At 37.2% G+C, this 16,384-nt stretch overlaps 1 protein-coding gene across 3 annotated transcripts in view; it reads left to right on the top strand.

The window, feature by feature from the left end:
- Nucleotides 1–16,384, top strand: part of tmem8b (transmembrane protein 8B) — a 149,312-nt gene that overhangs the window by 128,606 nt on the left and 4,322 nt on the right. For all 3 annotated transcript variants that reach the window (XM_079871423.1, XM_079871422.1, XM_079871421.1), the window contains 2 exons: nucleotides 410–556; nucleotides 1,869–1,985. In XM_079871423.1, the coding sequence (XP_079727549.1) occupies nucleotides 410–556; nucleotides 1,869–1,985 (264 nt within the window). The remainder of the gene's footprint in view (nucleotides 1–409; nucleotides 557–1,868; nucleotides 1,986–16,384) is intronic.

The following is a 16,384-nucleotide window of genomic DNA, read 5'->3' as shown; positions in this document are numbered from 1 at the left end:
AATCGCCTAAAATAAAACAAAGATATACAGCTTCAAGAATAATATTTTTAATTTAATAATCCCAACTCTTAATTCTGAGTGGATGGCTTATGGTTGAAATCATTGTAACTTGTAAATGAACTTAATTGACCAGTCAGATTACAGAACTGGAACTAACTGTTGTATAATTTATATTTTATTCTAGATTTGCATTCTGTTTTGCTCAGGCTTTGGACAAACATGCCTAAATAATGTAATAAGTGCTTGAAGAAGTGCTGTATTATTTACAGATCCATCATGAGTCTTAGTTCAGCATATCAGTGGCAGCTGAAGTATGGAGATTATAGTTAAGAACCAGTGACATGTCAGAGTGTCATATTTTATTCATGATTCCTCTGACCTTTTGTTTTCATCTTTCACCCCTGAACAGTTTTATCATGCCTGTGACCAGCCAGGCATTGTGGTCTTCTGCATCATGGAGTATGACGTGCTTCAGTTCTGTGACTTCCTCGGCTCGCTCATGTCTGTATGGGTCACTGTCATCGCCATGGCCAGACTCAAATCCATTATCAAACAGGTACAAATCATATTCAGTTACCATAAACCTTGTGGTCTGTAACTCTGTGCTCATAAACGTTTTTTAGTTGTTGCTAATATTCAGTTAGATCAAATATTTTTGTGTGTACAGTTTCTGCATTAAATATAACAGACACTTTAAAAGTTTGCCCTCAGTTATTTTTTTTTTTAAAGAAATTAAAAATTTAAATTCAATTAATACTTTTATTCAGCAAGGATGCATTAAATGGATAAAAAGTGATAGAAAAGCAATTCATACAAATGCTCTTTTGAACTTTCTATTCAACTTTGATAAAAACAAGAAATGTTTCTTGAGCAGCAAATCAGAATATTATAATGATGCTGAAAATTCAGCTTTGACATCACAGATATAAATTACATTTTAAAATAGAAAACAGTTATTTTAATTTGTAATAGTAGTTCATTATATTACTGTTTTTGTTGTAATTGTGATCAAATAAATTCAAAAACATTAAAAACCTTACTAGCCTCAAACTTTTAAAAGATAGTCTAAGTATTCAAAATGGGCCACTGTATAATAACCACAATCTGATGGCTAAAATTACATATGAAGACCCTGGGGCCCAGAAATGCTGGTTATTTCTTGTGTCATCAATTTCTATAAATTCATTTTGTATGATTCACAGAGGCCAGTAGTTTTTCATGGACTTTATTGCCAGGAAAAGAGCTTTCCAAGATGTGCAAGAGAGCAGAATTTTCGTCCACCTCAGTAAACAGCGTACACAGAGTGTAAATATACGAATGTCAGCAGTCTGTCATGTGCTGTCATAATGATGGTGACATTTCGCTGTGGAGCAGAGTAAATATAGGTGGACACTTTTCAGGTTCACTTTCTCTTTAGTTCAGTCTTCAGCTGCTCAACTGCAGAGGGAAAGAGTAAGGATTAAGGAAAGAGAGCACAGGGAGAAAGACAGGAAGAATGTGATTAACAGTGTGTTTGAGTTATTTAGAATAAGAGATATGAAGTGAGGGAGCTTCTGCTTGTGAAGGAAGTATCTAATGGAAAGAATAAGAAAAAATAGCTCCCCTCCAGGGATAATGGTTCTATATATGTTAGGTGATTGTGTGTGCTCGCCTGTGAATGTGTTTTGCTGAGTGCTGAAGTTTGCAGACACTAATCAAATCACCCTTGTCACAACAGTTCTGAACTTCAAGGACATTTTTAGCAGCACCTCTCTTTACTTACAGTCTGCCTGACAGAGGGTTGGACTGGGGATTCACTATCGCCCCTATGCATGATGAGTTGTTGATGTTTGAACTAATGTTCTCCCTCTTTGTCGCTCTCCTACCAGGTGCTGTACTTGCTGGGGGCGATGGCTCTGTCCATGGCCTTACAGCTGGACCGTCATGGTCTGTGGAACCTGCTGGGGCCCAGCCTTTTCGCTTTAGGCATCATGGCCATCGCCTGGGTAAGTAGTATTGTGCACATGCATAGATTTCGACTGTAAAGCGTCTTATGTATAATACATTAATAAAACGTTCTAGAAAGCATGTCCGTTATACTAGACCTGACTCGGAGCATAAAAATTAACAGATGTTGGAGATGTTTGCAAGCTAAAGGCATTGTTGTTTGTCATGGATGATAATATTACCGTTGTTTGTCATGGATGATAATATTACCATATAGTTTGGGAGTTTTTGTCTTCTAAAAAATCTGCTTAAGCCAGCACATGGTGGTGCCTGGTTTAAGCAGGTCAGCTAGTCTCCCAGCCTGCCCAAGCAGGTATTTAGCTGGTTTAGCTGGAATACCAATTTCTCTCCCTGCTGGACTGCCAGTTTGTCTCCCAGCTGGTTTTCGCTTGTTTTCAGCTGGTCTAGTTGGTCTCCCAGTTTGGCCAAGCAGGTATTTAGCTGGTTTAGCTGGAATACCAGTTTGTCTCCCAGCTGATTTAAGCAGGTCTTAGCTAGTTTAAGCTTGTCTTCAGCTGGTCTAGTTGGTTTTCCACCGTCAAGCAGGTATTTATAGCTGGTTTAGCTGGCCTGCCAGTTTGTCTCTCAGCTTTTTTATGCTTGTCTTCAGCTGGTCTAGTTGGGTTTCCTGGCTGATAAAGCAGGTATTTAGCTGGTATAGCTGGACTCCCAGTTTGTCTCCCTCTCCCAACTGGTTTTGCTTGTTTTCAGCTGATCTAGTTGGTGTCCCAGCTTGGCCAAGCAGGTATGTTGCTGGTTTTAGCTGGAATACCAGTTGTTCTTCCAGTCCAATTAGCTAAAAAGCAAACCAGTCTAGGTTTCAAAAGTTTTTTTTTTTTTCTCCAACAGGGAAAACAAAGCTTTTCAGCTTTGTAAATGTATAAAATATATTTATTTGCAAATGCACTGTAGTAAATACATCATATTAAAAGGCAACATGCCTACCGGTATGTGTCCAAAAATAACCATGTTCTTTCAGTATAACGGATCCGGCAGTTAAATGCCAACGCTAGTTTTTTCTTTGAATGTTGAGTGACAAGAAGCACCTTTTCAATATCTATAATTTATGAAGGCATTTTGAGCTACCTAGGGCTGCATTTATCTGTGCATTAGCATGGTGTGGCATTAAAAGTTTCTCTGTTCTGTCAGTATTAGAGACACACTCACTGTTCCATTACCAGGCAGCTTGTACTTTATGCTAATTCCTCTAGCGACCACACTGTTTTTCTGAAGTGAGAAGATTAAAAAAAATGGGTGTTGGACAAGGAAAAGTCTTTGCCAGAGCCTCTGGCAAATTACAGTTGAGTGAGAGAAGCACTTCCTCCCTTGAGTCAAATGTGCTGGTGGACATTCTGTACATGCAGAGAGAAGAGGAGCCAGTGAACTTCTTCTGCAGCTACAAAGATACATTGTGTGAGAGAGAAATAATGAGAGAGAATAGCAAATGTTCAACAAAACTATGACTAGCAAAGGTCATTTCTTCATCCTTTGACTCTGAACTCACATCTGAAGGCACTAATAAAGCTTCTAGAGCATTATGAGGAAAAACAAATTGGGACAGAATTAAAGACATTTAGATGCTGTAATTTTGGTTTTGAGGTACAGTACATCGTTGCTTGCTACACTCTATACCTGTGTTTTTGATGCAAGTTACTGTAACACTTTTTTTGACAACTAAAACATTAGTAATTGCAGAACTTTACCATAAAAATGGTAAAATCTCATGAATAACTAGAATTTGCAAGGCAGCAAAAAAATGGTGTTAAACATTTGTCGTGGAAATTCTTAATACGAATACAACCTACTTAATCTGACTTCTTCACCACGGACAATTTAAACAACTTCCAGTTGTTAAAAATAATAACTACAGTAACATTACCATAGTAAACATAGTAAACGCTTGAAGATACGCATAGTAAAAAAACAGTGAACGCTTGAAGAAATCAGACCAATCATAAAGGCTATCATGTTTTTATTTTATCTGTCAGTAGCCTACGTCTCGTCTCTTTATACCGGACTATCATAAAATAAAGCAACTTTTTTTTCCGGGAGCTTCCTCTGTTTCTCTGACTGAAAATATCTGTATGGGAGACGAGAGAGTGCTAAAGCTCCTCAGGTCGTATTTTTGGTGGCATATATTTGTAGAAATTATCATTCTTTCTAAATGTGATGTAAATATGTCCTGTAACTACCAGATACACAGAAACAGACGCGACTGAAGAAGTAGGGGAGAGCGGGGCACAACCTAACGCTTTTTGACTTTCTCAGTTTGTGTAAATCTACTTATGGTTCAGAGTATTTATTTTTTCCCACATTAATTTCCCACATGTCTTGTACAATTATGTGTTTTTGTTTTATTAATACAGTATATACTTTTTCCTTGATATACCCCGAAAGAATGGAAGTGAAATGTGACAACATGCCCCATAGGTGGGGTACATTGTAACATGTGTGGGGCACATTGTAACATGACATATGGCAGCTTAAAATGTTATCTGATCTAATAAAAAAAATATACAAAACAAACTAAAATATTTTCTAAATAAAATACAATTAAAAAACTTTTTCATATAAAATAATGGCAATTTTTAATAATTAAATAGAAACTCATTTTTGAGTTTTGACTACGAACACATGAAAACAGCTATACAACATAGTTCAAAACAAATAAATAATTAGTAATTTCTGGACATTGACTCTCAGTCTTTATTCACCTTTTTCTCACGTTTTCTCAATAAAATTAATAAAAGTATAGAATATAATAGCATATTTCTAATAGGGGCACATTGTAACGCAGTGTTACAAACATGCCCCCGCCTGCACAACTGGGATTTAAACCCTGCTAGTGTCTTCTGCTAGTTAGCGAAGCATTAAATAACTATCTCAACTGTTAAATAACATCTTGGAGATTAAAATAATATCAGATTTGTCTTATTTTAAATAAACACAAAAAATAGAGTTGAAAAATTAACTTAAGTAAGAAATTTACTTTTGCTATGGTTTAATATGTCTATGGATATCTTCCAAAAAAAAATAAATAATTTTGGCGGATTTTTTTTTTCTATATAGTGTTGATATGGCAACTAGTAAATAAACAAAGTTCCGTCATCCAAGCATGTGCGGAAGTATTTAAAACAAGCGTGTTACAACTAACCCCGCGTTAGGTTGTGCCCCGCGCTCCCCTAAGTGTGTCCTCTTTCTTTTGTGAAATAGACCTAACGGTATTTATTTCTGAGTGACTAATGTGCAGTTTTGACATAAATTAATTCATTATGATCAATGTATCACTTTTTATTGTAAACCTGTGGTAAAACATCGATGCTTGGTTTTTTAAATATTCAAGTAAACAACAAAAATGCCAGCAAACGGCCGCTTTTATCATGTTTGTTTTCAACGCTGTTTCCAGTGATTTCTGATTAGTTTTCTGATAAAACTTCCATTTGTTGGTGAAATGATGGGTTAGTAGTGTGACGTTGTTCCAGAGAGGCGTGTTACGGGCGTGTTTTAGTGAAGCGCTGTGGAGCTTCTGGCCCGACAGTGGAAACGCAGGCCCGGTGCTATTAGCCCGGCACGGCCCATTTAAAGCCCTGGCTCGCACTGGCCCGACAGTGGAAACGCGGCTACTGTCTCTGCGGTGGTCTTTTGACCGTAGAATCTTTAGTACTTCTATCAATCACACATAGATGTTCTGCTGTTGTCTTTTGAGCGTAGAATCTATTTCTCAGCTGCGCAGCATATCTGTCTCGACTCCCAAGTTGCTCTTTGTGGAAATCAAGTTTTATTCACGCCCGGGAGATCACTGGTCACAACAACCAAGTGAGTCTCCTGAATAGAAAGATACATGTCATACAGTTGAGTAAAAATCAATGTCACTCAAGTCTTCTTCACTGTAATTTGTTCTGGTGATTGGTTTACAATGATCTTAGCTAATCATATGACTGTTAGTTCTACTGTGTTAAGCACTTTTTGATATATATAAGTATATATGGCCTTTGACCTGAGCATCCTTAGTCTGCGTTTCTCTGTACATTTAATGTTGAAAATACCCATTACATAAAATATTTCTATCACACAGTCAGTCAATCTTATTTACTAAATACCTTTATTATTAATAGAACACTAGAATTACCATAGTTTGCATGTTTTTGTCTTCTAACAAATCTGCTTAAACTAGCACATGGTGGGGTCTGGTTTAAGTTGGTTTTAGCTGGTTTAAGCAGGTCAGCTAGTCTCCCAGCCTGCCCAAGCAGGTATTTAGCTGGTTTAGCTGGAATACCAATTTCTCTCCCAGCTGGACTTCCAGTTTGTCTCCCAGCTGGTTTACACTTGTTTTCAGCTGGTCTAGTTGGTCTCCCAGTTTGGCCAAGCAGGTATTTAGCTGGTTTAGCTGGAATACCAGTTTGTCTCCCAGCTGATTTAAGCAGGTCTTAGCTAGTTTAAGCTTGTCTTCAGCTGGTCTAGTTGGTTTTCCTGGCTGATCAAGCAGGTATTTAGCTGGTGTAGCTGGACTCCCAGTTTGTCTCCCTCTCCCAGCTGGTTTCGCTTGTTTTCAGCTGATCTAGTTGGTGTCCCAGCTTGGCCAAGCAGGTATGTTGCTGGTTTTAGCTGGAATACCAGTTGTTCTTCCAGTCCAGTCCAATCTTATTTACTAAATAACTGTATTATTAATAGAACACTACAAACACTTTAAACATTAAGCACTACGTACTAGGAATACATGAATAATGTAGGCTGAAATGTTCTTGCATTTCTGAATGTCAGATTGAAAGACCAGTGTACAGATTACTCTAATTCTGTCTAAAATTCATTGAATGTGACATTGACTGTCAAATACACACGTCTATCATCTCCATGGCACATAATGGCTCTTTGTAGTTAAAACATGTCAGTTGACACCTCCATTTCAATGCTCCCCGAGCCTACGCAAACACAGTACAAAGCGTCCCACTGTGTGATTCTCTGGGAGTGTGATTTTTTTAACTGAGGAAAAAAGCTATAATTTATCAAGCTTGTGACATGCTCCACATCATTTTTTACAATGCAGTTTATCATTATCTTCTGTGATCCTCTTGTTTTTGGGCTCTGCTTTCTGAATATACACAGATGAGCTTAAATTAGATGACAAAATATTTTTTTTAGTTATTCAAAAATTCTTTAGTGAAGAGTTTTAAGCCTGAACTAAACTAACTACCAACATTATATCATAAAAGTTGTTACCAAAAATGTATTAGGAAAAAAATACTATTTGCTTACTGTTCATCAGTTCATCAAAAAAAAAAAAAAAAAAAAAAGATAAAAAAAATTATAAAATCTTTGAGATCAAAAAGAAAATCTCTGAGATGGAGAAAAAAAAATCTATTCATGGTTAATAAATCTCGAAAGGTTAATGTTATTGTTTAAAATTAATTTCTTTGGAAAATGAATGGGGTTTTTACTAACAGAACACTGTTTGTTTGTAACGTATTCTATGGAGAAAAATATATATATAGACAGAGAGAGAGAGAGAGAGAGACATTATCTCTCACCCTTACATTGACTGCATTGGCTGAAGTTTGAGTTTCATTCCTTATCTCCAATAACAACCTCTGTTTGAATTCTAACACTTAAAATCAAATCACACCTGCTAGCTAGAGGAATACACATTTTATTTTTTATTGTAGAATAATGCTTGAGTAGCACCTACAAACCAAATAAAGGCACAGGATGTTTAAAACATAGTGTTTTGAGGGAAAGGATGAGAGCCCTTTGGAATTCTCAATGTGATTTATTTGTGTAGAAATGTTTATGTTGTGCCTGATCAGTCCTTCTGTTAGGTATTTTGACTGGTGTTTCAATTCAGAATTGTTTCTTGAACATATTTGGGATGTTTTGCTAAAATGGCCTGCTCTAGATTATGGCACAACAGTTTATAGGAGGTCAAAATTCTGACTAAGCCATTACAAAGTCTCTTTGAAGGAAAGTGTTCACTCGGTGGACATATTTGCAAAACAGCCATTTTGGGCAGCAAGCCTACTTGAATGGAGGAATGCTGAAATCTCAAAAACTGCTTGCCACAAATTTTAAATCAGCAACAAAATCTGACATGAACTGTCCTTTAAATATTGTTTCCAATGGTCAAATAGCGTTAAAAAACCTTATACCAGCCAATGTGTCTCATGACTTTGCTAGTTCAGACTTCTAGTTCATGCTCTCTCTAAAAGCTTTGCGTTCTGCAAGTGAACGACGCCTCGTGGTGCCATCCCAAAGAGGCACGAAATTCGACCATTTTCAAAAAAATGTCAGCACTTGACCGATAAATACTAGCACTTACCTTTTCTATTCTAATTTTTTTTTCTGATTTACAAAATAAAATAACCTTGCTATGTGTCCTGTGCTAGACTAACTGAGACTTGTTGCAGCACTTGTATACTGTTGCCCTCTTGTTGGTCTGATTACTTCTATTGTTCTCCTCATTTGGATAAAAGTATCTGCTAAATGATTAAATGTAAATGACATTGACTGTTTCTGCGATAACCAGAACTTCTAAAGGCAGCTGCAGTGATGCGATGACTTTACCAATTGGTGATTGGCTCTTTTATTTGAAGGCGGGACTTATTCCGCCATAATGCGCATTGAAGTTTCTCCCATTCATAGTAATATGAGTACGCCTTCTTAGTATATCTAAAGTCTTCGGGCATTATAAGAATACACTCAATGTGGATATACAACTACTTTTGGACTAATGTCATGTTGCATGACCTCTTTAAGTTTCAGAATCAGATTCAGTCAAACACTGAATTTCCTGATATAACTAAGTTCAGACTGCAGGCAAAAGTGTCCCAAATCAGATTGTTTTTGCTCGTATGTGTTGCAATGTAACCTCAGTCTGAACAGTCATCAGAATTCTTGCTACTTTTACGCCACTGTAGATCAACATTTGTCACAATACTGCACTGATGGACATCACTCCAAAGATTTTACATACCAGCGGTAGTTCTTTGAATATGGAAGACAGCAGGGAAGTTAGTCAGTTGGAGAGACTGTGAGCTGTTATGCTCATAAGTATTGCGGTGACTGCTCTATACAAGCAAAGCTTGTTGCTCTCTTTCTCCTCCTCCTCGTCTGCATCTTCCTTATTGCCTGTGCACAAATTCACTGGCTTCCGTGGCACATAAACTTGTGTGTACTGTAAATGCTGACTTCAATAACATATGTGTTTACTTCCGTATGACAGCGTGCTGCATGCCGTCTTTGTTAATATTCTTTTGCGCATGCGAGTCAGTTCAGAACCGTAACCAGTTCACACTCGAATTTGATAACGGATCTGAGCAATGAATCAGAATTGAGCATCACGACATACTGTAGTCTTTGTGCAATTAGGGCCTGATGCAGCAAAGCTGACCAATTTCTTTACATGTCCCCATGCTTCACATTGTTTTTTCCCCCTCAAATATAAAACATTTTGTTGTTTTAGTGGTGCTATGGAACTTGGAGGAGGTCTTTGCAAACTTTTTGTGTTCATCAGCAGTAATGCTTCCAAAGCGGTGATTTGCTCTCATGGCTCTGTTCCATGAACGCTGATCCTTGACTCATGCGGTTTATTGTTATGAGCTTCAGCAACTCCACTTTATAGATCCTCTTACGCAGATTATGAAATAGTACATGCTATGCTATATATACTGGAATCCTATGAAATATGTTACTCATTGAATATCTGAGAAGTTTTTTTTATTTATTTTTTTAGCAATTTTAAACAGAAATGTTATGACGTAAACTTAATAGGAAATATTTATGATTTGCCCCACTAATTGAAGGAATTTATCTGGGAGGCCCGTAATACAAAGTATCAAATGGCATAAAAATATATTTTTTGGATACTGAGAGAAAATTCAGGAGATATATAGCCTATATATATATATATATATATATATATATATATATATATATATATATATATATATATATATATATATAGTTTTCATCTATTTCATCCTTTAAAAAAAAACATCTACTTTTAAGCAATAAAATATTAGTGTGTAGTATTATTTATATGCTTATATATTATTTATTTTTGTTAATTCACTTATTGTATTTTTTTTCAGTTTTCTTTTTAATTTTAGTTTTAGTCATTTTGTTGTTTTTTAAATATTTCTATTTAGCTCTAATTTACTTTTATTTCAGTTTTAGTAATTTTAGTTCTTTAGCTTTAACTTATTTTATTTCAGTTAGTTGACAAGACAACATTTTTAACTTTCACCTAATATTGATATTCATTTTATATCAGCTTTATTTCAATAATAATAATAATAATAAAAAACTTTTTAATAGTTTTAATGTTATAGTTAACAATAAAACAGTAATGATTTGTTTCTGATATAAATTGTATTTCATCAGAATACATGCATATTTGTAATGGCATCAATGGAGAAACATGCTCTTTGTGGCCAGATGGTGTAATTACAGCATCTACCAGCAGGGGCTAACTGAGCCATGTTAACCAGTTGCTAGTTAACACGCTTCTGTTGTGATGTGAATACATTCACTGAGCTTCATATATGATCTAACTTCTCAAAGACAGAATGATAAAAACTACTGAAAAACAAACAATTATGTTGAGCAGCTTGTGGGCTAATACATTTCGCTCTCATAAATTGTAGCATTTCTCTCAAAACAATGCTCCAAGAGCATGCTAACTAGATTTGAGGTGTGAAGCACATATGTTTCCGCTTCTGTCCAGGCATCATTGATTAATGCGTCATCCAATCAATATCTGAAGGCATATCCTGTTTGGCTGATGAATTCTTTGTAATATATTAGTGCATAACTCTCAGAGATGGTAAAATAAGTGTGAATCATTTCAGGAGAAGCCTGTAGTGTTTGAGGATGTGGTCAGAACCGTGGGTGTTGGATTCCAACCCTTCTGTCAAAACAGCTGCCTTATAATGTGAAATATAAATGAGAATCAATTTCAATGAAAGTCAAAGGGAACATATGGGAGTCACGCACATTTTGAGAACAATCCTCATTAATAAACAGTATGCGGCATGAAGATGTGGACATCTGGGGTTTGCTGTGATCTACACCAATATGAAGCTGTGTTTTGCCATTGTGTGGGTATAGTTTAGGTTGGGTTGGTACAGATTAGGGCCATCGGTTAAATGTCACATTTAGAGCTCATCCATTTTACTTTCTCTCCTTTTGCAACATGCACCTGTTATGTGCCTGAAGATTAATGAGTGGAGAAATGTTGACAGAGGGCAGGATGTTTCATTCACTCATTATAAGCTCACAATGATACTGATAGGGGAGCGTGGGGCACAACCTAATGCAGGGTTAAATGTAACACGGACCTTTTACATAGTTAATCAGGGTCAAGCAGGTTGTGTTTCTGCTTATTTTCTCTCGCTGCTTTGTGGAAAGTTTTGATAAGATTTCGTGAAGATACTGGACAAAGAGTGTTTTGACACCACGCAAGTACATTTTTTCATCATAAGTTTTTTTTTTCGGTTTCTGAGTTGGGTGTGTGTACTTTATGTATCTAACTTTATATTACTGTCATATGTATATATTATAAAGTAATATAAATATACTTTATATTACTGATACTGTTATATCACTGTCTTGTTGGCTAAAACATTGCACCATTTTGAAACATGTCAGCAACTCCAAGCGACTGTTAGCTAAGCTTAAAATATTTTTTAGCAGACCACACCAGAAGTTGTAGAGAGTTGAAACTTTGAGGGATGGGTAGTACCCATCCCGTCTACAACGTCACCAAGGCTCGCCCCAATCGGCCTGATGGTGGCGCTACAGCGATCAAAAGTACGTAATGGCTCATAACTACTAAACCGTTCGTTTCAAGCTCAAGTGTCTTATATCCTTGGCTCAAAATGAACAAAACACACAAAATGGCTTTTTAGATTTATCGGTCACCTGGAGGCGCCCTCGCGTTTTTCACCCAAAAATGAAAATTCTGTCAGTAATTACTCACCCTCATGTTGTTCCAACCCCGTAAGACATTCGTTCATCTTCGGAACACAAATTAAGATATTTTTGATTAAATCTGAGAGTTGTCTAACTCCTCCATAGGCTTCTAAGGGACTGAAACTTGCTGGCCCAGAAAATGTATTAAAGACATCGTTAATATAGTCCAAGTGACTCCAGTGGCTCGATCTTAAGTTTATAAAGCGACAAGAATACTTTTTGTGCGCAAAAACAAACAAAAATAACGACTTTATTCCACTTTTCATTTCCTTCTCTCTGGGCCTCGGGTCTTTTCACGTAGTGTAATAGCGTAGCGCGTCTGTGTTGCACGTCACCACGTAGGCTCACTATTGGCAACACGTGCAACACAGACGCGCTACGCTATTACACTACGCGAAAAGACCCGAGGCCCAGAGAGAAGGAAATGAAAAGTGGAATAAAGTCGTTATTTTTGTTTGTTTTTGCGCACAAAAAGTATTCTTGTCGCTTTATAAACTTAAGATCGAGCCACTGGAGTCACTTGGACTACAGTATATTAACGATGTCTTTAATACATTTTCTGGGCCAGCAAGTTTCAGTCCCTTAGAAGCCTATGGAGGAGTTAGACAACTCTCAGATTTAATCAAAAATATCTTAATTTGTGTTCCGAAGATGAACGAAGGTCTTACGGGGTTGGAACAACATGAGAGTGAGTAATTACTGACAGAATTTTCATTTTTGGGTGAACTAACCCTTTAAAGTGCCTGAACCTGATAATTGCTGCTTGCAGCTATTATCACTATTATTATTATTATTTTATCTTTTTTTTATTGTCTTTTCCAGTCGGGCTACCAAAATGCATAACCGGCCTGCCCGACGGGCTATCTGAAGTAGTGTTCGCTTCAGTCTTGTTATAATCAGATTCAGCGCATTCTTCATCTTCAATCCGCAGCGGCACGCACGTCAGAAAAAGAGAGGACAGGGTGTGTGTGTGTTCATCTGAGTCATAGACTGTAAAAAAATATCTGTGAGTCTCATTGGTCTGTCACTCATTGGTCTGTGGTGCTCGTCAATGTCAGAATATTTGAGATGACCAATCAAATCAAAGTAGGCGGGCTTTATGTTCACAAGAAGCTGCTGCGCGCGAATATGAGCAGAGCGACTCGACGCTTCAGTTTATGGTCAATTGCGAGATAAGATGCAAGTAGCTAAACTAAACATTTCATATTTGACAGCTTTTTTAGCTCATAAATGTGAAACGAATGACAAAAATAATCAGGCAAATGAATATACCTTTGTCTAATTTCGCCATTTTGAACTGAAAATAGGCCTGTAATGTGACTAATAATTAGTTTACTGTCATTGTGAGGGGACATTAGCATTTAACAAAGCCATTTTCATCATAGGCACAAGATTAATAATGAATGTGTACATGTTGAGAATTAATATACAATTTGTAGCCTTCAGTAAATTAAAAACGTTCGGGTTTAGGTGGGGAAGAGGCAGGGCAAGAAGAGGAGACTGCTGACATGGTTTTAAAGGAGAGCTCCGGTCAATTTTAACATTGAGCTCATTTTTTTGTAAATTTGGAGTGCTGTCAGTACAGAGAACAACGACAAAAATCGGTGTTGCCTACACCGTGTTATCCTCTTTTTAAAATTTGCACCCTGTTGACTTCAATGGGGCAAGTTTTAAACCTGCTTTTAGCCTCTTAACATCCTTGATGTGTCATTACAAGAGCACAGCCATGTGAGTGATTCCTTCAGAGTGAACACGCGGTGAATCTGACTGCAGTAGATGTGCAAGATATGAATAAAAATGATGTTATTTCAGCCTGCGCTCATACCTGTGTTTACATCCTGTTTTCGGTCGAAGCCCACAGTAGTCGATTGTCGAGTTCACGCACATAGGTTTAGTACGTACGATCATGCGCCCGAACTCGACAATCGACTACTGTGGACTTCAACCGAAAACAGTATGTAAATACAGGTATGTGCGCTGGCTGAAATAACATCATTTTTATTCATATCTTGCACATCTACTGCAGTCAGATTCACCGCGTGTTGACTCCGAAGGAATCACTCACATGACCTGTGCACTTGTAATGACACATCAAGGATGTTAAGAGGCTAAAAGCAGGTTTAAAACTTGCCCCATTGAAGTCAACAGGGTGCAAATTTTAAAAAGAGGATAACACGGTGTAGGCAACACCGATTTTTGTCGTTGTTCTCTGTATTGACAGCACTCCAAATTTACAAAAAAATGAGCTCAATGTTAAAATTGACCGGAGTTCTCCTTTAAAGCTATTTCTTATCCTTTTTTGGCCTTCAAACATCTTGAAATGGACATATCAGAGAAATAAAAAATTTGAACCCCCTAATAACTTTAAATGTAGGACCTCTTTGATTATAAAGCCCTGTCTACGGCCCTGTATTAAGAATAAGATCAATAATGAATGTGTACATATTGTGAATGAATTTAAAGGGACACTATGCAAGTCTGAGTGTTTTTTCTCTACGAGCTCCCCCTAGTGTCTGGTAGTATAATGCTTTCAAACACTCTGTCGTAAAAACGAACTGTTGTCCCTCCCCCCTTGCCACGAGCAACCCAGCTGATCAGCTGTCAACCCAGCTGAGCAGAGGAACCGGCTATTTCAAAACCAGTTATGTCTACCGAGGCAAGTAAAGCAATACTTTCTTTCCAACTGATGGCGATTTTTTTATTTATTGTGTTGTCATGCATACTAGTATTTTTACCGGGAACGAACGATATGAACGAGGCGAACTACTGCTTTCGTGTTTGTTTGTTTGTTTGTTTTTGGGAGAATGGGCATGAGCATAAAAAATATATATATATCGGAGGCTAATATTTGTCTAAAGTTATATTAGCAAGGTCTATAAGTTCATCTGGTAGAATGATGGTTTACCTTTGCTTGTCTAAGAAAACATCAGAACGTTTTTTCTAGCTCGATCATGATATGTGCAACATTTTGTGCGTCTGATATTGCCTACTATCAGACGCGTTGACTTAGTGACATAAAATAAAAGTGTAAGTTACACAAATAAAACCGACAGAGGAACGGCCAAACAACTACAGAAATCAAACGTGTTTGCTATGACAATGCTAACATCAAAGTTATAGTATCTAGCGTAACGTTACTAGTAAGCCCGTAACAGACAGCGATCATAATAAAAACCTTTACAGACAATAGCAAACATCCTGAGGTCGCAATTACTTGAAATTTAAATATTAAACACAGTTTATTCCAAAGATACTTAACTTACAAGTGCAACAGCAGGATCAGCATCCGTTTTGCAGGCTTCTGTTTCTCTCAGTTCTCACCATTCTGAAAAAGCCGGTCCGATATTTACTCGAGTCTGACTTCTTGCTCGGTCAGTCTCCCGTTTCCTCTTTCGTTGGTCCTCCGACAAAGATTTCCTAGCTTTCTGCTTCTTTTTTACAGGCTCAGCCTCAGCCATAACTCAATCTATCGTTGCCCTTTGCTTATAGCTAGCCCGCCGGTGCTTGAATAGGGGCGTGTACGTGTGTAGTGCCGTCAAGCAATTCGTTACATCGCGAGACCTGATATCACGCGATACTTCCTGACACCGACCCGCGTCCCAAAGTTGCAAGTGAGTTTTTTCCGCTCTCGGGCACCAGGGGGGTGCGAAACCACCACCATTCAACCCGAAATAAGTAATATAACCATTCCACTGACTCCGAAGCTGTTCAGTTAAGGTTAAAAAGTTACCTAGAGCACCTTTAATAAACTTAGTTAGGCTACCTAGCTTTCCTAGTAGCTTTCAGTAAATGAACGCGTCTGAGAAAATGATTCATAAATCAACCTGTCAGTTGACCCTTTGTTTACTTTCTTCACTGACAGACAAAAATTAAAAGCCTATATCAGTCAAAGCTCAGCTTTAGGAGGGGAAGAGACAGAGCAAGAAAAACAAAGAGAATAGGAGTGTGATGAGAAAAATAATCAGCTGCCCACTTACATGGTTTTAAAGCTATTGTTATCCAATTTTTTTGCCCTTCAAAACATCTTAAAATGCACATATGTAGATCAGAGAAATCAAAATTTTCTCGGGGGAGTCCCCAAACCCGCCTGACTAGCATATCTCACATTCGGGACCTCAGTGAAGAAAAAACCCTGCCATCTGCATGTTAATGAAGTTAATAGTGAGTATTAGACCCTAAACTAAAGAGTTACTTTTATTTGATTTTATTTTATCATACTCTCATTGGGGGCTGAGCCACAGACACAGACTGATTCATGTTCCATACTGGTCACACACATTTCAGTTCAGTTAGAACCAGATGCATATTTGTTGATATTTGTGTTTTGAAAAAGTTTTTGATTCATTGTTTTGACTCTTAACCAATATTCTACATTAAAAATTGTAGTCTTTTTATATGGGCTAGTAAAATTAATTTCGGGCTACCAAAATCTGAA

Source organism: Squalius cephalus (assembly GCF_949319135.1).
Source record: "Squalius cephalus genome assembly, chromosome: 5".
Taxonomy (NCBI): domain Eukaryota; kingdom Metazoa; phylum Chordata; class Actinopteri; order Cypriniformes; family Leuciscidae; genus Squalius; species Squalius cephalus.
Note: the sequence above shows the minus strand (reverse complement) of the source record. Positions and strands in the feature narration are given on the sequence as shown.